At 39.0% G+C, this 14,795-nt stretch overlaps 1 protein-coding gene across 1 annotated transcript in view; it reads left to right on the top strand.

Annotated features, from left to right (window-relative positions):
• LOC139717422 (ral GTPase-activating protein subunit alpha-1-like) overlaps nucleotides 1-14,795 on the top strand; it is a 99,871-nt gene that overhangs the window by 64,805 nt on the left and 20,271 nt on the right. The window contains exons 38-40 of the mRNA XM_071628925.1: nucleotides 131-280; nucleotides 1,251-1,409; nucleotides 11,443-11,570. Coding sequence (XP_071485026.1) covers nucleotides 131-280; nucleotides 1,251-1,409; nucleotides 11,443-11,570 — 437 coding nt within the window. The remainder of the gene's footprint in view (nucleotides 1-130; nucleotides 281-1,250; nucleotides 1,410-11,442; nucleotides 11,571-14,795) is intronic.

The following is a 14,795-nucleotide window of genomic DNA, read 5'->3' as shown; positions in this document are numbered from 1 at the left end:
TTTGATATAGAGGACAAACATAAAGAGAATTTCTTTGAAAGAGCTGTAACAGTTGTAAAGCTTCTATGGGTCTAATTTTCTCTTTCTTTCTGTCATTCCTCTCTTTCTATCTCTGAAACCTGGTTTGTAGATTGATCTCACCACCCATCCAGGCTTTCTTGGGGGCCTTCAAAAGAACGGCAGCACAGGGCTGACGGCGCCGTACTATGCCACCTCCACCGTGGAGGTTGTCTTCCATGTTTCTACTAGGATGCCCTCTGGGCCAGATCTCAACAGGAAGGTAAGTCAGCGCCTCCTCTACTTCTCACAAGCCTACCAAGTTTCAGGGCAATCAGTCCATCCCTGCTTTATAGATGTTGCTATGGAGATTTGAATTCCTTGTGTATGTGTGTGTGTGCTTCAATGTATACAGAACTGAGCCAGGCTACCAAGAATGTAAGATTTCGTAGTGAATACTGTATACGCCATATATTTGGTGAGTCTAAACTTTCGTGAATCAGGAATTCCCGATGATTTTGCGAGTAATTAAATTCGCGATCGTGGAGTCCTGTACTGAACGGAGAAATGTACACGCGTACGTCACATCCACATCTGGATCAGAGTCAATATTTTCGCATGTCTTTAATTTCCCGAATAGCACGTGACTCGCGAAATTCAGAAATATAAAAACCTCACGAAATATTTGGCGTATACAGTAACTGCTCGCCATGATGGACCTGTGTAGAGCTGCCAGTGTGTATAATACATTTTTTAGATGCTTAGTATGTTTTGTTTGTTTGTTTTTTGTCAAAATTTGTCTTCCAGAAATTTGATGTAGCATGCTAGGTATGTGAGACATTCCCGTTTGAAAACCATAACATTATTTTTCTACTCCAGAATTTGTGGTGTTTTTTTTTTTTTACACTGTGAATGTAGTATGTTACTTTGATCTGCAGAGGTCGTGAGCCCTACGAGTGCTTACTATTACTCAAGGGCCTTGATGCACCGTTTTTCCCTGGGAAGAATTTCCAGTGGCAGCTGCAAAGGCTATGTGGCTGCTGTATCTTCTGCAGCTGTAGAAAGAGATGTCAAGTGCACCCTTAGAATGTATAATCTGAATGGTTGGAGACCATGTCTCTATCAGCAGTAGATATCAATGCTCTGATGATAATGTCCCATGATAAAGTGGTTGTGCCGCCCACATTTTCCTTTTGCATGTCTCTTCTGGAAAACTTGATTGCAATGATTTTGTCTGCTCTCTGGTGATTCAGATGCGTCACCTTGGCAACGATGAAGTTCACATCGTCTGGTCCGAGCACTCCAGGGATTACCGGAGGGGTATCATAGCAACAGAGTTTGGGGATGTCATCATCGTCATTTACCCGCTGAAGAACCAATTATTCAGGATCCAGATTCAGCGCAAGGGAGACGTGAGTTTATATTGACAAGCTTTTCCTAATCTTCTAAATCACTATTCCTTTCACTGTCTGGCACTGCCAAAACATATTACCCACCTGATAAGTATAGAGTCTGAAGAAATGGTTCTTATGCTCACTGTAAGAATCGCATGAATAATTCATCTGAGAAGGTTACATATAGTAGAATTTTCCTCAGAGATTTAAACAGTTATGTCCATATTTGCTGAAAATAAGATCATTACTTTAAATTATTGCTAAATTGAGTGCTAAAAGGCGAGGGAAACACTGATTTAGGGGCAAAATGCACATGTGTGTACAGGTATTTGCACCTTGCCTCAGAGTATTCAAATGTCCCCACTAGGTGAGGCAGCTTGCCCTCAAAATGAAAGTCATGAAAAAATAGGTAATGGAGCAGATCAGGACAATTACCCGCCAAGGGCAATTACCCCCTCGCTAAATACTGGTTAGTGATAGGGTTAGCGTAAAGATTAGGATATGGATTAGGTTTAGGGTTGAAGTTTGGATTTGGGTTAGGATAAGGTTCAGGATTAGGATTAGGGTATGGGCCGGGGGAAGGGTCTGGGGTAATTGTCCAGGGAGTAATTGTCCTAGAACTGTAATGGAGAGGCCATGTTTGCTACTCTGACTGTGGGAATAGGGTTGCTTTCCTGACAGTATGAAGTAGGTATGCTACTGTGACAGTGTGGAATAGGTTTGCTACCTTAACAGTGTGAAATAGGTGTGCTTCTTCAGTAGTATGGAATAGGAATGCTACCTTAACAGTCTGGAATAGGTGTGATACCTTAGTAGTGTGGAATAGATGTGCTACCTTTACAATGTGGAATAGATGTGCTACCTTGACAATGTGGAGTAGGTGTGACAAGATTGAACGTATTGTGTGTCCAAATTGTGTGTGTTAGTCGCTGCAATACAGTGTCATTTCTGTGCATCAGAACATGTTCTCAGGTCATACTGCTTTATGAGTGCCCCACGTGCAGCATGCACTTCTGTGTAAAGAAATGCATCGATCAAACTCAACCAGGATCTGATTGTACCAGAGAAGAGTGCAGTTGCAGAGTTGCCTACATAGAAAGCTTAGTCAACAAAAATTGCCTGAAGCTGTTGTATTGGATTATTTATGAGAATAGCATGCATATCATTTTTCTGGGGGATGATTTATCAAATGCAGTCCCCTTGAATTATGTCCACAAGGCTGCGTCATGACAACCATGCAATCATATGATCCAATGGATGTAATACATTCTTTGTATTTGAAAAAAAAAACGAAGAAAATCTCTAAAAATATGAAGTTTTACATTATCACCTCATATGATGTATATATGTGACAGTTCTGTAAACCTGAATTTGTATCATTTTAACTTAAATGAAACTAAATATTCTGTGCTTTTGGTATTGTGTTTGTCAAAGTTAGAGTCAACATTGAGGTGCTCTTGGACTAAAAAAGCTTGCAAATACATACATAGATCTATGTTAAACTTGGTTCTCCCAGCTTATTGCGTCCCTACTCGTGAAAAATATTTGCTTTATTCTATGGACGCCCCTGTGATCTTTAAGAGATTTTGTTGGTACCTCTCCTGTGAAGGTTTTGTGACAGTTTTGTGGATTGTTGAAACATGAATCTTGGAAGTGATGTGGACATCCGTCTGGACCCAGGATTAAAAAAAAAAAAATGTTTGTTAATTGTTTTAGGCCAGCAAATGAAGGGATTCAAGCTCCGGATATTTGAGGAGTGCATGCTTGATGCACAGCAGGAAGCTAAGGTCGAGACACTAGAAAAGATTCTTTATTACTGGGAAATAGGCCATTTTTAGCATATAGATGTATTTGTGTATATGGGTGAAAATGAGCTGCTTTGCAGAGGTCTGCACTCCCCTAGTGCTTTTCTGTTTGATGTTAATTACCCATGGATTGTCACAATTTGATATTTCTTGGGCAGGCATGATAAATCTCTGTACCCTCCCCCCCCCCCCCTCCCACCCGCATTTAATATCTGGTTATAATATCAGGGTAAAAAAAGATAGAAATTTAGAAACAATGGGAATATATACATTTGTTGTTGGGGAAATCTGGCACTTAACTATTGTCAGGATACTTATGCACTGCTCATTGAGCTGGATGAATAGTGAGAAATTCAATGTATTTTAATGCATGAAAGTATTCCTGCTTCAAGATACGATTGATTCGCACTTCACGGTCAATCTCATTTCTTGGAATGCTACTTGAGAAACAAAATTTAATGAGACTACTCTTTAGTTTCACCCTTTTATCTCTGAACTACTGATATACATCTTTTTTCTTTTTCTTTTTTTCATTGAACCAGAAAAGACATATCAAGTGAGAATTGATTGCGTTTATCCCTTGTGGGCTAGATTTACATGTACGATTGTAGGCTATGTCCAATCTATCTGCATAGCAGGTGGAAAATGCCTCTTCTAAAGTGCATACCAGAATCCATGCTGGTTGTTCTTGTCAAGTATGGCAAGGAGAATTTCTTTGGCAGTGAAAATGCCTTCTGAATACCTTTCAAAAAACAAACAAACAAACAAACAGACAACGATCTTTACTTGTCATCTGTTTAGGTCCATCAAGTGGGACAAGTCACATTAGTGTCAAACGAGAAAGGAACATTTTTGCCCTGTGCCCAAGTTGTGGTAGCATTATCAGGAATGCATGTATTCAAGCCAGAAACAAAAGGGTACTGCTACCTTGTAGGACTTATCGCATTCTTTTTTTTTTCATACATGCCACCACTGAGATGGAAGGCCTACTTTTGGGCAGTTACAGATTTTGGTGGAGGGAAATGCAAAATACATGAAATATAAAAAGAAAAAAAATACTGGTAGCAGTCAGACAAGAATTAACCCATCGAGGACGGGCTAGTTTTGCTACAGCACGCATTTCATGTCGACTCTGTCCGAGTATACTCGGGACTGGTCCTCAATGGGTTAAGCCAACTTATTTTGAATGAGAGTGAAACATCTGATGTGGTCATGAGCAAAAGGATTGTCAAATTCGACATATTGGATGACATATTTTCTTAGTGCCTGTAGAATTGGATTATTCCAAATAAAGCTGATGGCACTTTTAAAGGGTGTGTACAGTTCTGGTCGAGGTGAGGATTTAGCTTTTAACGTTTTGCGAGATATTCAGAAACCACTCTATGAGATGTCAAAGAGCATGCAATTCTAAGGGGTATCAAAAGTTTATTTGATGAAAATCGGTTTTGAAGTGGCTGAGACATCCAAAAACAACGTGAAACAAAGAGATCCTAATAAAGTTGTGGTCTGTAGTCTTTTATTATTATTACTTTTTTGGATATCTCAGCCATTTGAAAACCAATTTTCATCAAATAAACGTTGAATCCTTCTTAAAATTACATGCTCTTTCATATTTCAAAAGAGGTTTCTCATTATCTCACTTAGGAATATAAAAAACATGAATCCCCGCCTCAACCAGTACTGTACAGCCCCTTTAAAAGGAGCTCCATAATTGAATTGAATTGAAATTAAAACCCCAGTTGTTGTTGTTTTTATTTTGAAGCAATGTTGTTCAGAATAGATCTTTAAAACATTTATTTGGGTAGGCAAGTAGTAAAGAAGTTATTAAGCAATAATCCAGATATTCTAGTATTTTTTGCTTTTGTTTTTGAGCTGTACTGAAGGTTTCAAAAAAAAATAAAATGGGTGGAAGTAACTTTTGTGCTCTATACAAGAAGATTTTGTTGTGTCAGTGATTTTGATGATGCAATAAATGAGTGGTAATACATGAAATAAATCCCTCCAAATGATCTCTTTTTGAAAATGGTAATATTTTTGCAAAAAAATTAAACCAAATTTATCATCATTATTGCATTTACAATTAACACTTGGTTGCAAGGATGAATTGACACTAGGATGGTTATCACCAATAGCTGAAATGTGGCTGCCACAATAGCAGTGTGTAACTTTACGACACCGAAAAAGATTCTAGCTCTCCGATTGGTCGTTTGCTCACCATGCGCCATGTGGTTAAAAATACCATTGCACATCATTGCTAATGAGTATGCAATTTTTGTCGAGCAACATTGGATATTACATGGCCGACGTCACTGTTTACATTTACTTCCCATGTTAGGCTCATATTCAACAAGTAGTTTTTGCACCTTTGTACGCCTGTGACATCACAACATACACATGTACCTTTGCCGCACACACTCATTTTACTGTCAACAACTACTTTAACTGATCGCTTATATTGAGGGCTGTGCCACAATACAATGTCGAACCATGCTCTTTTCATGCAAGATGGTTGCCAGTTCTGCACTCTATGGATTTATACAACACCTAAAAAGAATGTAGCTATCCGATTGGTCAATTGCCCATCACGTAAAGTTTAGTTTAAAATTCCATAGCACGCAATGGCTGTCAGCCATGCAATTTTGTTTGGACAAAAATGGATAGCGCATGGTTGACGTCGCCCATTTCTGCTGACTCCCGTGTTAAACTCACTATTGACTCGAAGTTTTTGTTCCATCGCACGGCTCTGATGTCACAATAAACAAACATTTTCCATGTGTGCTCGACAATTACAAGCGTGCTAAAGCGCGTACGTCTGTCACTCATTATAAACAGCTTCAACCGATCGGCTTTGCATATGCACGTATACACGGTGAATGTGACTTTGCGGCTACTTATTCGTCTTTCACAGAAAATGGTTGCCATTTCTGAGCTAAATTCAAGAATCTGTGTGGACCACATCTGTTGACGTTCGAGGTGTTGTATAAACAAATAGTGTATGGTCTTTACTCGTGCAATGGAACAAGATTTCACACCCGGTGAAAGATGAGGCGCACTATTCAACTTGGCTTCGCCTAGTTGAATAGAGCGCCTCTATCTTTCACCTCGCACTCGTGACCATTCACTATTTGTATAGTAGCAGTTTGGTTTTATCATTGTCTTTAAATTTTCTGGCCACTCTGGATAGCCCCCAGAAGAGGATGATGAGTAGGTTAATGGCAAACATCTTATAGCTTCACACACTGTAGCCAGCCTTGGGGCTAGGTAGACCACTCTTTGGTCGGGGTTCTATCCCAACGTCACATGTGAAAAGCCATCAACTACCAAATAATATTCAAAAGGTGCAGAGGTCGTTGACGCTCGTGCCACGTAACAAGATTGACCGCGAGGATTTTGCCTTTGATATTCTAAAAATGGGGAATATTGTTGTGGCAGGCCTTATACTAGCTGTGTGTATTTTCTGCAAATTTTGTGTTGTGGATATCAGCTAGAGTAATGACTTGAAATAAGTAGCAGCAACATCATCCTCTATTGTATCTACTCAAGATATTCTATCTATATATGTGAGACATTGATTTCATTGAAAATTTGTGAAAATTAGGCACAGAGTATAGATTACATAAGAAATATTTGTTTGTTTGTTTTTTTGTGAACACACAATAAAACATTCTGTAGCTCTGGATTGAATGTATTATGATCCCATTTGTTCTGGTTGCTTCTAATCATCCCAAGAGTTATCAGTATTGCCAAATACACATCCACATCCAACCACCAACCAACACACGGACAAACGCATGCACAATGCACACACACACACACACACACATGCACCCATGCACAAGACATGAATATTGTGCAGGAAGTACTTGTCAGATTAGTGTAAAGTAGAGGTAGGGGTAAAAATTCCGCTCATTTGCTTGTCTGGAGTGTGATAAAGGTACAGACATTGCCCAAAGCTCACATTAAGGGATTTCCATTTCTGTGTAAGTGTATTAACTGTTAAATTTAATGACATGGAGCGAAATCACTAAAATACTCCGACTGGGGATACTGAGGATTTGCATGTTTCAGTACCGCCAGGTCATTGACTTTATAACTATGCAAACTTATCGTTTGGAGGCCAGCCCAGTAAAAACATTCCGGAGGTTTAATAAAAGAAAAGAAGAAAAGAAACAAAGATGGAAATAAAGTAACAAAATTATGCAAATGGGTTTGAAGGTGCTTGTTTTTTTGTTTTTTGTTATTGGTTGTTTTTGTTAATACTTGTTAGGGGAATCTGCTGTCATGTGTATACCAACACTGTATCAATAATCACGCCATTTATGCACCATGAGATATTCATTGGCGGGAAAATGGAAGAGAGGAGGCAATTAGGAGATTCTTCTCCATCCGTCTCCCCGGTTATTCACCCCCCAGCCACCACCACAACAATGTACAGGCGGTCGTTAGGGGCTACCCGCCATCCATCACTGGTGCTATTAAAATAGCAACAGATTTCCTGCTATTCTTACATATAAAAATGTATTTTCTACATCTTTTTTTTTTTCTCTGGAATCTAAAACAAAAAAAAAAGAAGGAATGAAAAAGTGCTACAAAAGCAGGATGTTTCATAACCAGGCTCTGGAAAACTGACAACAACCCTTTTTGTTTTGTTTTGTTTACAGCTACAGTAGCTTGGTCTTTGGTCAACTTGAAAGATCCTGTGTTTTCTTCACATTTATTTGTTTGTAACCTGGATATACTGTGCCTTTGGCATCCTTCTCCTTCCATGAGGGAAATCATAGCCTTACTTTCTTATCAGTTGATTTTCTAGGAAACCACTTTTTTGTTGCTGGTGTACATTTTTTTTTCTTAATCTGTAATTTTGGCATGTGTTTAGTGTGTGTGTGTGTGTGTGTGTGTGTGTGTGTGTGTGTGTGTGTGTGTGTGTGTGTGTGTGTGCTTGTTTGATTATTTGCACTGTTTAGGTTATGCTTACTCTACATTATAGTGTAGATTCTGTGAAATATTTCAATTTACCTACCCATTTTATCTTTGTCTCTGTGAAGTTTTAACATCAATATAGACTATTTTTTTATTTCACTTAATCATTGCCACGGGCAGCTGCATGAGATGTGTATTGTACCTTTTAATACCGCAGTGTTCCACATTAGACTAACAAACAAAAGATACTCAGAGAATATCTTGCATCCATTTCAACAAATTTAATGCACAAGAAAACTTCTCCTCCAAAACATGCGTTGCCTGATGTGATGTTTTGAATTTTTCTTTTCTTTTTGCAACATTAGACTTTTACATTTGAACAACTATAAATTGGTTATATACTGAGTACAGAGTTTCAGAATTTATAGTGACTAGGATAAGTAATAACTTTATAACAAATCACAATGAAAAAGGATGACAACATAGCAATTTCACCATAGGAATGCATGAGTGGGGGCTCAAGGAAGCAGAGTAATAGAAGAAAGCAGGCATAAATTCTGCCCAGGTGACCTCGTTAAGCACATGGTATTATATTGGATTGCATTGCTACATTTCTGAAATATGTGAGCCTCCTACTCATGCATTTTAACTGCGATACCTTCAATCTTATCCCTCTGGGCCCCGTTTTATCAAAAGATACAATCAATTGTAAATTTCTTATCACACAGGCTGCCATAGACTTATGATAGAAATCAACTTTATAATCAATTATAACTCTTCATAAAACAGGGCCCTGGATGATATACACCTTCAATCCTGTATTGAAAGTTTTCTTTTTCTTATTTTCTTTTCTTTTTTTTGTTTGTTTTCCACACTGAATGACCTTGAAAGTTTGAAACGTGCCCAGTGCCTTTCGATGGAATATCTCTTGCATCTCATCCATTCGAGCAAAAATACTGCCTCCCTGTCCAGCACCTTGATCCCGTATCATTGGGATCTGAATGCTGGTTTCTTTTAGCGACATTTTGAAAGATTGTAACTGGTGTGGGTGTGTATGACCCCCTTTACAGTGCGAGGCTCGGCCGCTGCCAAGCCCGCCTTCATTTCAGTGCAAACGCCCAAAAGGCCAAATGCGGGGCCAAAATTGGCCGCGCATTTGGCCACGCTCTGGAGGTGGTCTTGGCCGCTTCGTGTTTTGCCTCTTCTTAGTGTAAACGCAAACTGGGCCAAATGCACGGCCAATTTTAGTCTGGCTTCCAGACCCTCTGCCCTTACTATTTCGCTATTCACGATATTAACCCCCTCAACATCGAAAACTAGTATAGTTTAAGGTGGTTTTGTCCTGCAAAGGATTTTTCCTTCGGCAAAGACCTTTGCCCGAACGGCGACTTCGTTGCCACGGAATCCAGTTGGCAAAGGGTCTGAAAACCAGACTATACCAAATTGCGTTTGTTTACAAGCAGAGCGCCACTACGACAAAATATTGAAAGGTTTGAATTAAAAACGAGGCCGAGCCCGGCAGTGTAAACAGACAAAATTGGGGGGCTTGGCCCCGCAATTGAGGCTGGGCTCAGCCGCGGCTCAGCCGCGGCTCGGCCCAGCCCCGCACTGTAAAGGGGGTCTATGTTATATGTATGCATCTGTGTGTCTGCAGTAAGGGGGATGCTACTTAGGCACTTTAGACTTGTACCCTATTACTCCTACTCTCATTATATGCCATGATTGTAAGTTTGCCTTCCCTAAATATGTCTTCCTGTTTGTTTGTTTGTTTGTTTTTTCCATTTCTGTTTGTTATCATTTGTACTTGTGAATACTTCCAAAATTTTAATCTATGATTTGTTTACTCTGTTGTTAGATATGAAGAATTGATAAACTATCTGTTTTATATGGTTTATAATTATGTGTTGCTTGAAGGTAAATAATTTTCCCCCACTACTGGGATATTTATAAAATGCTTACAATGTTCATTGAAACAAATATACGTCTCAATACTTCTATTTGAAACAAAAACACTTTAAAAAACAAGCTATGAACTGTCATGACTAATAACATCATAACATTACTTTATCAAGAGAACAAATGTAAAAGCAGACACTATTTCTTGTGAAACACATGCAGCTTATAATTATTTCTTGCAATAAATTTTTCATTGTTATGATATTCCCTAAAGCTATTTGCACATAAATAAAAATGGGGTATCATTTTTCTTAATTTACAGTCATAAATTTCCTTTCTTTCAAAAAGTAAAGCACTTCTTCCTGCGTTCACATTAGTCCCCGCGACGCTCCTCAAAAACCATAATGTAAACGTTCGCTGGGACTTGTCCCCTCGTCCCCTCGAAGCAAGTCGGGTACGGGGACAAGATTCGGAGGGGAGAGTGACCTTGGGGCGAAATTGATGGCGTCCAGCTGTATTCATGAAATGTGCGCATGCGCTATGCCTGGTTTCAAGTGGCAGAGCTCGCTCCAAGCCCAAATGCCCCCACAGCTCGGGGACAGATGAGATAGCAGTGTGGACAGTCAGTTGTAAAAAAAGATAAGATCTCTGGTGACTATCCTCGCGACTCGGGGTCTAATGTGAACGCGGGGTCAGTGTGGAATTACTGATACCAATAAAAACAAATAACATTAATTCATTCTTGGTTATAAATGTTACTTCTACGCCCTTAAAAGTATCAATCCATTTCTTATTGCAGTCCATAATCTATCAATGTATGCTGTATTTGCATTAACTCAAGAGATGTATTTAAGACAAAATGAAAGATGAAAAATAAAAATGGTAGATGAAATGGGAATGGTAATTGATGGTAAATAAATCATGTTTTATCAGACAGATGTCTTTTTTAAGCAGAAATGCCTAAAGATTTAATGTCTGGGCTGCCAGGTATATCTTTTTTGTCCCTTTCATGGTAATAATGATGATGATGATGATGACGACAACAACAATAATAGCAATAATGATAATGATGATTGTGATAATGATAATCATCATCATCATCGTGCTAATGATAATGGTGATAATGATTAAAATAATAATATGGAAAGTAATATTGGGTATTGGAAATACCAAATTTCTGTTTGAGTACTCAAAGGGCACAAAAAAAAAAATTCCTCACAGAGCATAAAGGAGAAAAAGAAATAAAGGAAAGAAACAAGTTTTTGATTACTCATATGCTAAATTTACAACGGGGGTATTGTCACATGTTTGATTCTAAACAGTAAATCAAACTTACTGTCTTCAGTGACTTTACTGTTAAATGATGAACAATGAGAGAGCTAAATGTGATGAAGTCTTCATTGTTTGCCCAATCTGTCCCCAACACACAGGTGCCTTTTTTCGGACCACTCTTTGATGGAGCCATCGTGGACTATCGCGTGCTGCCGGGACTGGTGAGAGCAACGGCCATCAATGCCAGCCGCATCAAACGGTCCCAACTGGAGTTCTACAAGCAATAGTATCCTTTTTATTAAACTGACAGACAGACACCCTTAACCTCAAATGTAATGCCTCAAAAGACATTTTCCTCTGTGTGTGCGTGTTTATGTGTATGTGTGCGCATGTTTGTTATGATTTGACAACCAAAATATCAGTTTCTTGTATATTACTTTCATGTTTTTGTTTTTTTCATGTAACTCTATGGATGTAGAAATTTGCATGCATATGGGATTATATCAGGTCTGCCTTCTGGAAGTCAGAATTTGTCATTATGTACGCAAAACTAATTCATAGTACTGCCAGTGCACAAAACACCGTTGCAGAGACCTTTTACTATTATATAGCCCTGTTTTAACAGACCTTTTCTGTTTTGTTCTATTGTGCTTACGTGTTGAGTGTGTCAAAGGAATGTTACTATGAGAGCGTTTTAACATAAGTGTTGTTCAGGGTAATGTTGCGGTAATTACCCTGGCTGGCTTGGGTAGAATTTGCAAAAGTTGCCGTGACAACATGCAAGCAATATTTTGTGGGACCTTTTTAACAGGCAGGGTAAAAAAAAAAAAAAAGATTGCCCAGACATTGTCGCAGTAACTTTGGTTTGAAAGGCTCGGTTAAAACGAGGCTTATGAAAAGGTTGTTAGAGGTCACATACAAAAGTCTGCTAGTGAGTGAATTGTTGCAAGTCAGCAAGATACAATGTGACAAGCATCACCTTGTGTTGTTTCACAGTTCCAGGCTTCTGGGAAGTTCTCTCTCTCTATGCATAGTGTGTAATAATAATGATACTAATAAAGGACATTTATATTGCGGAGCTACTATGATGATAATATACTCTATTACATTCCACATACTAAGAATCTTGCTATAGGATTGGTCAAGAGCTGATCACGTGATAAAGCGTAGTTTTGCCCATCACATCACTTGAGAAGAAAAGTTTGTTACACTCTATGATGATAGTCATTTTGTTTCGCTGATCTCTTAGTCCACACAGTCCTAACGCGTGATATAACTTACAATTTTGAGTACGCGCGAAATAAAAGTGCGTTGCACTGTGGTCCATCATTTGACCTGGGTCAAGTGATAGACCACAGTGCAACGCACTTTTATTTTGGTGCCACACGCGGGGCGCGGAGCGCGGAGCAAATTCGTTGTTTTGTCATCTACGTGCACACGTCTAAAGTAAACTATGTAGCCTAAGCCCTGAGAATATCCTAAGACGGCTAAAATGGTTTCAGATGTGGGAAAAAAATGGGAATATCTAAAAACCTAGATGTGGAATATAAAGCAAATAATCAACTTTTAGTTTCAGGCAATGAGACAAACTATCACTTCCTCGGCGATCTGAATGTGTACGCTATCTTTCCTCAGCTGTGCTTCGGTAAGATAGCTACATCCAGATCGCCTCGGAAGTGATAGTTTGTCCCATCACCTTCACCAATGTTGATTATTTGCTTACTGTGCATTACAAGGTAATATTGTCATGTCACAAAATGATGAATTATGTAAGTGGTTTTCTGAGTTCGCAATTAGGTTTAAAATAACTTTTTTTTCAAGTTATATCAGGTGAGATAATGTAAGGTGGGATGATGATGTCATTCTGATCCTCTCAAACACAATCTATGATGATAATCTATTGGCCTTGTGATATGCTTTGATCAATGTGCATAGCATATAGTAGTGATGTTACATTTCTATCGTATTGGATGGCAATGAATGGGATACTAGGGAATATTGGCCCTAACGAGTGCAATATTCCCAGTACTGGTATTCCATGAAGTAAAGCCATCCAATATGATGATTATCATCTATAATGATTGTCTAGAGAGGGCATAAACTTTAAAAAAGTACCGTACTTCTAGGCTTTGAAGTCCACTCTGCACTGTGAAGGAGCGACTTGCACTTGCTTACGCTATGTCACTATGTAGCAAGATGTCTGCGTGCTTGTTAGTGTAAAAAGAGTTCACGCACGCATGTATAGGAGCAAGCGCTCACGCAATAGACAAGAGAAAATAAAGTGTATTATTGCGCAGCCATTAACAGCGGTTGCCTTTGGGGAATTAATTCTTTGGCGTGATGCGTTTCGTTCAATACGCTCTCGTATTGCACAGTGAAAATTGAGTGGACAAGAACACACGCTTTTAATGCACCGCTAAAACATCCTATATAGATGATAATTGGATTATGCCAGATACTTTCACTTTAATGCTGGACTAAATGTTGTGTTTTATTTACATGTTTACTCGTCATTCAAGATGTATTGATCTTTCTGTTGGTACTTTGGTAACCACTTTTTTTTTTCCGTACGCTCAAAGTGTGTATGTCTGCTCTTCAGGAGAACTATAAATCAAAGAAATGGCTCTAATTGAGCACAGTGAAGAGGTATTGGGATGTGAAAGTCCTGCATTTTTAGTCCCTTGTGCAGTCTTACTGGCCTTAAAAGTTACCTAGAGGAATTATAAAATGCAGTGCAGTTTTTTATCATTATTTTAATTGCAACATGTAGGTACTTTCATATCTGGTAGGGGTTTTTTGTTTTTGTTTTTGTTTCCTACAAGATTTTGAAATCTCCATCATAGACTTTCCACATGTAATACAGAGTAAAGACAAGCAGGCAGTCAGATGAACAGAAAGCAGACAGGCTCGATCATTGGGAAGATACTACTCGCATGATAAAAACAACTGCCTCGTGAGCTAGATTTTATTCCATTACAATCCAGCCACTGGGCATTCTTTCCACAGTTGTTATCTATCGGAGAGACTGGAAACCCCCACACAACTCATTCTGACATCTTTGGTCTTGCAGGACGGGAAACTGGCATATTTCTTGTGGGTCTATAACTCCTCAGCTTCGGTATCAATCATACATTACCCTTTTACCGGGGCTAGTTCTGGGGCAATTTATGCAACGTAATGCAAAGTGACACCTCGAAAGGAGAATAATATTGAAGTTTACAATCAACAACTGCTGATCTCCGAAGAATTTTTGAGTAGGATTTGGTGTCATCCATCTATCCATCCTCTAGCTGACTCTATTTAGGCAGCATTTCTTTCTTTCTCTTCTTCGTCTTGCTTTTTTTTTTCTTCTTCTTCGTGCTTTTTTGGTTAAGAGTTTGGTACCTGGCAGGCACAACACTTGTCAAGCTCTGTCGTGGAATGAAGGAGAGAGAGGGAGAGCGAGGGGCACCCATCACGTCAAGCAAGGCATCAGTCATACCTGTTGCTAAAAGCATCCTAATCAGTTGCT

Source organism: Diadema antillarum, unplaced genomic scaffold, assembly GCF_040938485.1.
Source record: "Diadema antillarum isolate AM-2024a unplaced genomic scaffold, OU_Dant_1.0 scf00000007, whole genome shotgun sequence".
In the NCBI taxonomy this organism is placed as follows: Eukaryota; Metazoa; Echinodermata; class Echinoidea; order Diadematoida; family Diadematidae; genus Diadema; species Diadema antillarum.
Note: the sequence above shows the minus strand (reverse complement) of the source record. Positions and strands in the feature narration are given on the sequence as shown.